The sequence below is a fragment of the Polypterus senegalus genome, chromosome 16 (assembly GCF_016835505.1).
Source record: "Polypterus senegalus isolate Bchr_013 chromosome 16, ASM1683550v1, whole genome shotgun sequence".
In the NCBI taxonomy this organism is placed as follows: domain Eukaryota; kingdom Metazoa; phylum Chordata; class Cladistia; order Polypteriformes; family Polypteridae; genus Polypterus; species Polypterus senegalus.
In genome coordinates this window covers 56,786,871-56,799,351 of record NC_053169.1, presented here as the reverse complement: position 1 = coordinate 56,799,351, position 12,481 = coordinate 56,786,871, and the positions used below count along the sequence as shown (strand labels likewise).

General features: G+C 38.1%; 1 protein-coding gene across 1 annotated transcript; it reads left to right on the top strand.

The window, feature by feature from the left end:
• Positions 1–6,504: 6,504 nt before the first annotated feature.
• On the top strand, positions 6,505–11,705 carry LOC120516735 (cytochrome c oxidase assembly protein COX20, mitochondrial). The gene is made up of 4 exons (XM_039738619.1): positions 6,505–6,687; positions 8,764–8,878; positions 10,496–10,559; positions 11,324–11,705. Exons 1-4 carry the CDS (start codon positions 6,655–6,657, stop codon positions 11,466–11,468), a joined length of 357 nt encoding a protein of 118 aa, XP_039594553.1. The 5' UTR covers positions 6,505–6,654; the 3' UTR covers positions 11,469–11,705.
• Positions 11,706–12,481: the final 776 nt, after the last annotated feature.

Below are 12,481 nucleotides of genomic sequence, written 5' to 3'. Positions count from 1 at the left end.
TAACATAAATGTGAAAACTACTTATACACCTAATATTAATTATTGTGAAACAACCAAGTGGAGTCCGTGTGATGTTTTTTGTTTATAGATGTGTTACTTATGGGTCTGCTGTGCCTTCAAGATTAAAATGCTTTGAGTTTACACAAGTACAGACTCTAAGAATATCCTGCGGTGCAACAAGATCTTCCCCAGTTTCAGCTATTTTAGTTGAAATGGGACAATTGTTTATGAGTTATTAGATCAGTTTAAGAGTGCATGGAATATTTAAAATCTTCCAGAAATATCATAAAAACAGTGTAGTTAGTTTTGGGTTAGATGGGTTCTTATCAGTCAGCTAACATGGGTTTAACGAATTATGAAATTAGTCCAACTGTAGCTTTAACTACGGCCAGTTTCAGGTTTTGGATGAGCTCCAATTGCTGCTGAAAGGAGTTTTACAAAGTACCAAATTAACGGTCTGGATTCTAATATAAGTGAAAGATGTATGTATGTGATTTGTAGTACATTTGCAAACCTTTCAGAAAACATGGTTTCACTTTGTCATTATGGGTTTTTGAGTTTAGTTATGGAGTTTCCGGGGACTGCACTAGTGCTGCCTTTTACAGAATATCCCTTTTCCTTTTTGTATTCTTTTGGAATGACTTTTTAATGATTATTAGCCAATTTACCAAATTATTATTAAGATTAATTTTTAAATACATTTTTAAATTGAATACATGCGGCTTTCATTGCACACGCAGACCGGAGGGGTTGGCCCATATTAACTGCCTTCTGGATGAACCAGGAGCTTGAAAGTTGTCACAGGGTGAGCAAAGAGGATCGGAAGAATCTGAAGGCTACCTACACCAACAGCATCTGATAATGTAAGAGACTCTGAGAATGTAAAGTGAGATAAATTACATGTTGGTACTCAACAGGAAGTATTGTGATCCCCATGTTTGTTGCACCTTAAAGCAAGAGAAACTCATCTGAAGATGGAAGGGCATTGATCCAGAGCAAGAATACAAGTAAAGTGGAAAGGACTCAGAACTCTCCATAAATGTGGGCTGTTTGATTGCTTTTAAATAAGTTGGATGAACTTTTACATGTCATGGTGAGTCATGATGAGCTCAGGTACTGTGGCATTTGTTTTATTGCGGAACACCTCCTAACTTCTTACTTCAGATGCTATTTTAATGCAGGACAAGTTTCAACTAATACGATCAGACAGAGTGGGACTGGAAACAAGTGAATGAATAAGCAAGCACAGTGCAATTACAACTAAAATATGTTATCCAATCATTGAAACACTGACAGAATTTGTCCATGTTACTGCCTAGGGAGATAAATGACTTCATCCTGATTATTGTTTATTAACTCAGGAGCAGAAGTGATTCACTTTGTGCTAATATTCTAACAAATCACTCCTCCTAACCCTAGAACCCTTATGATTGTTCCTTTTGCAGAAACTAAATATATTCTTTGTGCTGGTCTGGTGAGTGGGTCCCATTCACCAGGGGCCTCATGTATAAACGGTGTGTACGCACAGAAATGTTGCGTAAGAATGTCTCCACATTTGAACGAGATGTATAAAACCTACATTTGGCGTAAAGCCACGCACATTTCCATGGTACCTCATACCCTGCCGTATGCAAGTTCTCCGCTTGGTTTTGCAGACTGGCGACACCCAGCGTCAAAGCGGTGCTACTGTTCCTGAGTGGTTACCCTTATTTCTTAGAACCACATTCCTGAAGCGGCTTTATAAATACACTGAAACTAACCGCATATTGTTTGTTAGTGTAACGCATCTGATTGTAATTAACTTGTAACAATATAATGGTCCAGGGAACAGCCATAGTATTCCAAATACCATAACTGCTTTAGCGTTGTTACTCTCACTGCACCTTCTTCTTCTTCTTCTTCTTCTTCTTCTTCTTCTTCTTTCAGCTCCTCCCGTTAGGAGTTGCCACAGCGGATCATCGTTTTCCATATTACTCTCACTGCACCACTCGGAGTATTTATATCAATGTATCTGAGTGTGAATCACAGCTCAGCAGCTGTTCGGAGCTGTCTCAGCCAAGGCAAAACGTTTCAAAGCCTTTCCTGTACGGACCTCGCGGTTCAGAAACAGTTTCATCCCAAGAACTATAAACGCACTCAATCATTGCTCCTTGTAGAACTGTTTGTACTTATAAGTACAATCACCTCACTGTAAACTTGCACTACAGTTATAATATTGCTCAACCTGCGCATATTTACATATGACGATATCATTTTTAAGATGAAATGCAGCAAAATATGTTGATTATATTATACAGATAAAACTTTAACTTCATTTAAACAATCTGTATTGTTAATAATTAAACATGTGAGGACACAGTGCCGCAGCGCTAGCAAGTTCACGTATTGTTCCTGCTTCGCGCTGTATATTTACTGAGGCTGGATAGAAGGACAGAATAAATAAACACGTACTGTGAAGATATTTCAATGTTCCTTGAAAGTTTTGAAGAATTGTCGTTATAAGCTTACAGATGGCTTAACGTCTATTACAGAGCTGATTGTGTGGCGATTGGGTATTTGGAGAAAGAAAAGTAAGGACAAGAATTGCAGGTTAGTACGTTTGAAAGAGACAGTACTGCTACAATAAATGATTTCATCGAAGGTCGTTCATGGCGCAGCAGCATCTTGTGTGAGACATGAACAATCACTGTGCCATCGTGTTCTTAATAACATGCTTTCATTCCAATCATCATGAAAATGATATCACGTATTCATCTCAGTATTTTAATTATTCAGAGAGCTGTAATGTCATGAATGTAATGAATTCTGTGTCCTGTCGGAGAAAGAGAAAGAACAGAAGCACATAGTGATTCACACACATAGAGCACATAGAAGATCAAATACAAAACAAAGCATTTTAACGTGCTATTTTAGTTACGAAGGGATTTGAGAAACTAGTAAATTAAATGATTTTAAGATGAAGTTTATGATGTTCTACTTTAATGACAAAATAAACTACGTGATTAAAGTGGAAATTTCGAGATTAAAGTTGACATTTCGTGCTTTCTTCCCACTGTGTGCCAATTTTTTTTGTCTGTGCCCTAATAAGCATTCATATGACACTCAGACGGCGGGCTATTACTTGCCTTTTCACGGCGACTTTGATATGTGACTTCTTTTTTATTTCCGGCACTGTGCGATTTTGTGAACGTGAGCTTTTGAGTTTCTCCGACACGCTATGTCACTCGATCAACTTCCTTTTGTTGATTATACAGTACTACTGTTTAAGTCAACAAATAGTATGCTTTTCCTTTGCCTCCAATTGGTTGGTATTCGCTGAAATTCTTATATTTCCCCCGTGCTTTTCCCATTGTCTTTTCACAGCAGAACGCTGAGGTTAAGGGCGATTTATATTGATTTGCATATTCAAAGAGGTGTAATTCTGGGAGGAGTTGGGGTGTTACTTAAAGCGCGTGCACAAGCGTTACTTTTCACGGTGACCGGGATTTATGTAGCGGAAGTTGCCGAATGCACTGATTCCTGTATCTGGATTTTTCTGTGCATAAGCACATTTTGGCTTTTGTGCTTACATCCTGTTTTAGCGCGAATTCAACGCACAGCGTTATGCACGAGGCCCCAGGACTTTCATTATGTAGTAATAATGTTTCTTTTGTTTATTATGCACATGATTCTTAGTGTTTATTTGATTGTGTCCCATGTGTTTTGTGGGTGGTCCCCCATGGGGTGGGGCTCTCTGCCTATCACCTCCAAGAACTGCCCCGCACCTTATGCAGTATATTACAATGCCTTCTGTAGTTGCTGGCAGTTCATTTAAAACGTGCTAAGGAGTGGAGTGTTTTTTTATGTTGCGTTTTGCTGTGCATTTATTGCTTTCCTGGATTTTTGTTGAACATGTGCTCTGTTTTTGACTTTGCCTTAGGATTCTGCATTTTGACTTTTTTTGCTCCGGGTTGCCTTGCCTTCTCAGGCAGTTCCTTTTGTGCTCATTGGAGTTTTTTGGGACTACAGAAATTTTTGTTTAAACAAACCTTTTATTTTATAAAGACGTTTTGGGACCCTTTTGTATTTAGTTGGGGTTTGAACAGTATTCCCCAAGAGGACAATTTCTGGAAATATTTTTGGGTCTACTGTGCTTTTGGGACTCCTCGATCACTACAGCAAGTACCTATTTCTTTTGCTTCTATTTGAATATTTTTGATTTCTACATTAGATGCAGTGACTTGGTTGGCACCTCCACTTTCCTTCAGAACTGTCTCGAACCAGCCGCCTAGATCACAGCAATCCATAGGGCTTTTGGAGGTACTGTAATTTTGTATAAGTGTGAAAAAGGAGAAATTATTAAGAATTTAAGAGATGCACTTGACACCACACTGTTGGCACAAAACGAAGGTGATTTAGAGTCTGTCAGCATGGTATGGTGGCACTAAACCTAAAGAAAAACAGAGTAATAGGAGAAGGAGGCCAAGAAGTGCAACATCATGCTAGATGGAGAGGAGTTGAAGCAAGTTCATAATTAAAAATGTTTAGGGAGTTGGATATGCAGTGATGGCTGATGCAGTCAAGAAAGAAAGGCAAGAATTGGCAGGGCAAAAGACGCTTTTTGGGAACAAAAGTACCTGATACAACAACAACAACAACATTTATTTATATAGCACATTTTCATACAAACAGTAGCTCAAAGTGCTTCACATAATAAAGAATAGAAAAATAAAAGACACAATAAGAAAACAAAATAAGTCAACATTAATTAACATCGAATAAGAGTAAGGTCCAATGGCCAGGGGGGACAGAAATAACTCCAGACGGCTGGAGAAAAAAATAAAAAAAAATAAAATCTGATGACAGGAGACCTAGGAAAGAGGATACTGAAATGTTCCATTTCTTAATTCTTTGTTATTTCAGTGAAACTTGGACTTTGGACGAGGAAGAGTCCATGCTTTTGAGCAATAGTGCTTTTGGCAGATACTGAAAATAAGATGGGCACAGAAAGTAACGGTTTTTGTTAATATACTTTGTTAATCACTGAGGGGAAATTGATGGACAGAGTGCAGGGTCAGCCATTATTTAGCATGCCACTGGAGCAGTTTTCAGGTTAAGGGCCTTGTTCACCAATGGAGTAGGATCCCTTGTAGCTGTAACGGGATTTGATCCTTCCTGATACCAGTGCAGATCCTTAGCCACAGTACCATCACACCGCCCGTGAAGAAGTGTTAAGGAGAATGGATACAGTAAAGCATCCCCTGAGGGATATAGCAATAGGCAAATGAAGTACACAGGACTGGAGGTTCAGGATGAAAACTACCAGTGGAGATTCTAGTGGGAAGAATGGATGGAAGACATCATGAAGTGGTCACAGTTAAGGAGTTACTGACAAATCAAGAGGCTAATGGAGAACTTCTGACCCTGGAGTTTCATGTCTGTCAACCCTTTGATAGAGAATGACGCCAAGCAATAATAAATAAAAACAAAGAGAAATACTGGGGATCCCATGGCCCCTGTGGTGGGGGGATGACAGGGCTCTAGCCAGGGGGCCCAGGATCACAGGGGCCCGGCGCGGGATGAGTAGATATTATGCACAAACAAAACGTATGAACAGAAGGAAAGAATTGATCCCACAGTGTTGAGTGTCAACTTCAGCATAAAATATTTTGAAAACTAAAAACAGTATCAAAAAAAGTTTCAGATAAAAAAAAATTCTACATATATTTTTCTACAACTTTCTCACTTTGACAGATTAGCAGATTGGCAAATGCATTAAAAACATGGCAAAGAAGTACAACTAGTCAAAAACGACTTAATCATCTAGCAATTCTGTGTATCGAAAATGATTTAGGTAAACATGTTGATTTTAGTGAGGTCATTGAAAATTTTGGGTCAAAGAAAGGTAAGTAGAAAACAGATTTTGCAATAATTGTGATACTATTGTACGTTTTTCATTAGGATCTTTACTTTATAAATATATTCAATAAATGTGCATAATACTTCTTATGTTTTCGCATCATTAACCTCGCTTATTTTATTTTAATTCATATTGGCTATCACATTTTCAATAACCCTAGGTGAAGGGCCCGCGTTAGAATGTGGGGGCCATGGGGCATCCCACTCTAGTCCAGTTGTCAGTAATGCCCCATATGTTGTCAAAGACAGGCGAAGAAGAAGGACGTAGACTGAGGAACTTTATTCAAATGGGGTAGTTATCTGTTCTGATTCTTTTGCTGTTTTACAGAGTGTTAAAACGGGTCATTCTGCGTCAAGTCCCGATTTACCATTGGAAGTGACTCAAGCGTTGTATCGATTGCAGAGTATGGGTTTGTATGTTGGACTTTTATGGGTTCCAGCACACCAAGGGGTCGCTACCCGATTCGCGCACGCATGCGCATTGAATGCCTACTTTATCACATACTGTCACGCTCCGATCCGCGCGCGCGCGCGCGCATACGTGATGAAAGCCTACTTCAATGGCGGATCGAAGATACTCGCGGCAGTGCGGTTAGTCGGGTAATACGCTGGGACGGAACATTTCCGGTTCCGTTCTTTCACAGCTACTAGATTCATATGAATTAAAGGTCGAGATGTACGTGCACATCGGTTAGAAGTTCTTGCTTGACTGTATATGATTCAAAACAATACGATTTACACACACGTTGTAGCGGCATGGCAGGCGAAGAAGAGAAAGAACAGGAGAAGGTAAAAGGAAACCTAAGGGCGAGGAAGGCCATTATTATTACACGGTGACCTGTGGTTCGTAGGACCAGATGTTCTCTTATTTTGTTGGGGAGCAGGAAGGGTCTAAAGATGCATTCGGCTGGAATTTCCAAATAGCCTAAAATGTCCGGAGTTTGATGATGCTTTCATGTTGACATTTGTTTCTACAATCGACGTGCGCTCTGTGTGCATATCATTCAGTTTTGCCAACTATTTTCCGTGGAGTCACCAAAAGTCAGTAGATGACGCCTTTACATTATTTGCATATCTTATTTAAAGGGGACTAAATTGAAAGAATTTATTGAAATTTCAATAATCAGACGGCATATAGATAGAATTACACCAACTTGACTAAAAGGATACACTGAATCGTGTTCTAGAAGACCAAGGAAACAAAATCCATATTTAAAGTTGCATAACTTTAATGTATAACTCGAATGATGCATTCTAATTACGATAAGAGGAAAAACAGCACATGTGTAATATAAGCTAAGCGCACCTGTAATCATTCAAGATGAATAGTTAAAATTCACGATGCAGACTATAGACCACTATTTAATAATACTAAAACGTGTCAACACATTCATTTATTGGCGTTTGTTTTAAGTTCGTTATTAAGTAAATGTTATTGAGAAGAATCATTTTTCGGATTTTGAATGTTAGCGTGGATTGCTTTGATTTTCAATATATTTTTGGGTGAACTTGGGCCTTTGTATGACCCACAATTTAGCAGAGGTGTCAGACTTGCAGTAAAGACAGCCTGCCCTAGAGCAGGGGTCCTCAACTCGGGCCCTGGAGTGCCTCTGTGGATTTCATTCTAATCCTCTCCTTATTTAGTGGCCAGTTTTTGGTGCAAATGAACTCATTTACCATTCATTTTGATTGACTTTTTTAAAAAATTAAGTCAGACCCCTCAGTTTCATCATTTTTCCCCTTAAACTGTATCCAAACAGAAATGAGATGTGAAGTGAGCCAAAAGATGTCCAGCTAAGCCAGGACCTCAAATTCCAACTGGTTTCTTAATTAGAAGCCAATTCTTGTTCATTAAACTCCTTATCCAATTGGCTGGCTTGCAGGTGCTCTCATTCTGCTGCAGCAGCCATTTCCAAAACGATTGATTTTAGAGGATCATCAAAATTGTTTTCTGCATTTAAGTAGATCAACATTACATGTGTTGGTCATTTTATATCTCCTTACTGTTTGGCTGCTAATTAAGGAGTCTGAGTCTTAAATAGTAAGTGATTTAAAATCTGGCAAAAGTTAATTAGCACTAAAAAGAGGTCACTGATTAAAAAATGGGTTGGAATAAAAACCTGCAGCCAAAGTAGCACTCCAGGGCTGGAGTTGGAGACCCCTACCCAAGAATCAGCCGCGTGTGATGTCTAAATGATTGCAGATACTGCAACTTGTCATAAGACCCACTGCGTCAAATCCTCTAACCCAGACCAATAAAGTACCACCTAAACACATTTGTTAAGCAGAATGTCCAGTGAGGGCCTGGGTGGTCTTTTGGCCTGGAACTTCTGAAGATTTTTTTTTTTCCACCAGTTTAACAGAGTTTTTTTTCCCCACCCACCCTTGACATCTGACCCTGTCATCAAACCGTCACTTAGAAACTTAACAATTCTATATTTTCAGGACTCTCTCTCTTAATTATACATCTTTTGTATGTCGGTGTGCATTATTAATCTCTTGTATACTATTTGTTCATTATTATTCTTATCTGAATTAATTTGTTTTCCTTTTCTTGTAACTACTATTTTGACATGTTGTAAAGCGCTAAAAATGTGCTATAGATATAAGTAGTGTTGTAGAATTATTACTGATGTGGAGATGTCGCCATCCTTCGAAGTCAAGATTTGACTTGCATTCTTAAGTGAACAAATTCTCAGGTAAAATACAAGTATAGATTATAGAAAATACAGAATTATTACAGATAAAGACACAAAGGAAAGTAGAAACTGACTAACTTAAAAGGAAACCAACAGTATGTGACCATTAATTTATCAAACTGTTGGAAAAACATGGCTGGTGGCTTAAGTTCTGTTTTTCTTGCAGTCCTTCAAACTTCTAGGAATTCTGGATGTACAAAAGACACCATGTGCCAGAGAATCTGTGCTCTATGGCTCATTTGGATCAGTCGTGGCAGGTCTAGGTTACTTTTTAGCAACAAGTAAGTGTTAAACATGAGATCTTATGTTGTACTTTAAAGGGATCTTTATTTCCATCCACTTTCTCCCTTAAATCCCCCTTCACATAGCCCATCTGCTTTCTCTTTGGTCTTTCTCTTTTCCATCATATCCATGATCCTTCTCCCTACATTACTTACCAGTCTCCTCATGACATGCCTGTACCACTTTAACCCTCTATACCTGGGGTGGGCAAAGTCAGTCCTGGAGGGCCGCAGTGGTTGCAGGTTTTTGTTGCAACCCAGTTGCTTAATTAAAAAAACAATCCTTGTCAATAATTGTATTTTCATGGCTTCTTAGTGCTTTAACTCTGCCATGTCAAATCATTCTCATATCCTAGATTTTCTTTCCTTTCTAAGGATATTATCCAAATGATTTGAAGACTAAAACAGATGAGCAGTTCTCAGTACTTCACTTTTTTCTATTTAATTAAACCAAATAGTGCACGATACATACAGTACACACAGGCGTAAATGGAAACAAGCTAAATGCTGGTTTCTTTTGTCATTTGCATCTTATTGCTAATAAGGAGCAATTAAAAAACAAGACTACAGTTGTTTAAGGCTAAAATAAGCAATAATGGATCAAAATCTTAACGAGTGAGACAACTAAAGTGAAGCAGAAGTGTTACTTGAGCAGTAAGGGCTTCTTAAGCGATCGGGTTGGAACAAAAACCTGCAGCCACTGCGGCCCTCCAAGAATGAGTTTGCCCGGCCCTGCTCTATTTTCTTTGAGACTTTCCCAACTTTAACTATACCGCTAATTCTCTCATTCCTAATCTTATCAAGCTTTGTTATCCCACATACTCATCCCAACATCCTCATTTCTGTGCCATGTACCCTTTTAACTGCCCAGGTTTTTGATCTACGCAATAATGCTGGTCGGGCTGCTGTTTTGTACACTTTAGCCTTTACTCTTGCACTGATTCTTAATCCCATAACACTCCTAATAACTTTTCCCCACCCGATTGTGTTCTGTGGTTTATTTCTAAATCCATCTCTCTTTCCTCTGTTATATTTGATCTGAGCTATTTAAACTATTCCACCCTTTTTTCCCTTTTTCTGTGGAGGTCAATGCCTCCATCTTGTTGCTGTCCTTTCATCTTTCGTTACTAATCTTAAGGCTTCTTTCTTGTATAGCTCATCTCCACTGCACCAAATTCCTGTGCACAGTATTCTTAGTGGCACTTCTATAAATGTGTGCACCATGGGAACTAATCTGCCACTGCCCTAGCAATAATGTACAAAACTATGAGGGGGGGGGATATGGGCTTGATGATGTAACCCAACCCGATCTTAACTGCAAATCCATCTGTTTTTTGTACATTTGTGTGTAGACCCCCTCCTATGTATCCTTCACCATCTTTGCATGTTTCTCTGGTGTTCCCTTCTCTCTCATATGTGACTTATTTCTTTCTGTGAGTATGGCTGTGTAGATGTTTGAGCTCTCTGGCAAAATGGTAATCTAAATTTTATACAGATGCATATGTCTGTGATGAAAATGCAATTGTAAGACATTTAATGTTTCTCTTTGCTCTAAAGTGTCTTCCATTTATTAAGATGGTATGAACGTGAATGCAAACTATTTTTTTTTTTTTTTAGGCAGGGTTAAAAGATCTTTTGATGTTGGTGTAGGTGGTTTTTTGTTGACAACACTGGGGATTTGGTAAGTTACTATCATTTTTCAGAATGGTATACAAAGAAATGCAGGCACTTAATATCTCTATAACTATACTAAAGATTTTTTTGTTTTAATTTCTGGTTTATATACACTACCAATCACAAGTCTGGACACACCCAGAAATATTGAAGTTTTTGAAAAGTCAAGCAAAATGACACCTTTTATTGGCTAACTAAAAAGATCACAATATTGTAATTAACTAAAAAGATCACATTGTAATTAACTAAAAAGATCATAATATTGTAATCTTTTTAGTTTGCCAATAAAAGGTGTCATTTTGCTTGACTTTTTTCTACATTCATAATGGCTAACACGGTACAGCACCCTAGTACTACAAAGTTTTTGAAAGAAATTGATACCTTTGTTATCCGGATATCCTTAAAATGATTTTACAAATACAGCCAAGATATTACTAGTGCTATTTAGTTATTTATTATTGTAATGGCACCTTTTTATAACAAGGTATCCGTTTCTGTCAAAAGCACGACAATTTCTGAGTGTGTCCCTGATTATGAATATTTCCTCACTTTCAGTCTTACTTTATGGAGTGGCAGTGGGTAGCACTGCTGTCTCATAGCTCCAGCAAACAGTGTTTGGGTTCCAGTGATGCCACACGCTCAGAGTTTCTTCTCCAGGTGCTTCACTTTAAATTCCAAACCGGTTAATAGTTTGTTAATGTGGGTGGGTGTGATATGTGCATATCTGCTATGATTTTTATGTATTGAAAATTTAATTTTTTTCTTCTTTAGGTGTCATTGTAGGTACCACAATGCAAAACAGAGAATGAAAAAGAAACTCGTACAAGAAGGATTAAAAAATAAAATTATTTATGAAGGGACTAATCTTGACCCAATGTTGAAAAGTGGGGGCAGTGGTGAGGAGCCTGGTTCCTGAACAACAATTGCTGAAGATGTCTGGACCTTTGCTGCTTTTCTCTTTCAGAGACGGTATTTATAAATCCTCTTGTAGAGGACATCTACTGAATTATGTGGACAAAGCCTGGGTCAAGTGTTCCCTGCTCATTTGGCCGAGGGCACTTGCTTATTTTCTTGTCAATACTGAATACTGCTCAGCTGTTGAATTGTATTCAAGAAATGGAAACAAAATAATAATTTAAAATTCTTTTAAGTATTTTGAGTTTGTCTCTTCATCTTTAGGAATCATTGAAGGGAATAGGTAATGATATTGCATTTTACATGGAGCTTACATTTTAATCATAATTTAACTTTCTGTGTATCACTATTCACATCTGACCAGCTTCCAGGAAGAATCTGCTTAGCTTTAGTAGAACAGAAAATGTTTTACATGTACAAAAAAAGAAGGAAATATTTTATATTTATTGAATTCATTTTGTAGTTTCTTTTATTTATGTTAAAGACAACCACTGTACCAGCGTGCTACGAAAACATTTTCATGACTCATAAGGCAGCTCCTGGTTTCTGCACCCAAACATCTTACGATGTGGATTCCAAAATGGGAGCAAAAATTCTGGAATTTGCCTTAGCCATAATTATTCAACATATTTCCAGTTTGCTTTAATATTTTTCATATATTTTGGTACACTTTATTAACCGCCAAGGGGAAATTCTTTTTGTGTGACCTTTGGACTGGAGGTCAGAGTGCAGGGTCAGCCATTGTGCAGCACTCCTGGAGCAGCTGTAAGGTTAAGGGTGTTTACTGATTTTTGTGACAACAATAATGACTGTGCTCTTGGACACTTGCTTATACATGCTGGGGTTTTTTTTATAATTTTTTTTAAATTGAACTAAACATCTGACAGGGAGGCAGACCTCCACATTACTGTATGTGATGCCTGATGTTCTCCATTGATTTATATCCGTGTCTGAACATTTACAGCAGTTGGGCCAAGCTGCTGTTCCTAAGCACTTGTTTGATCAGCTACACCA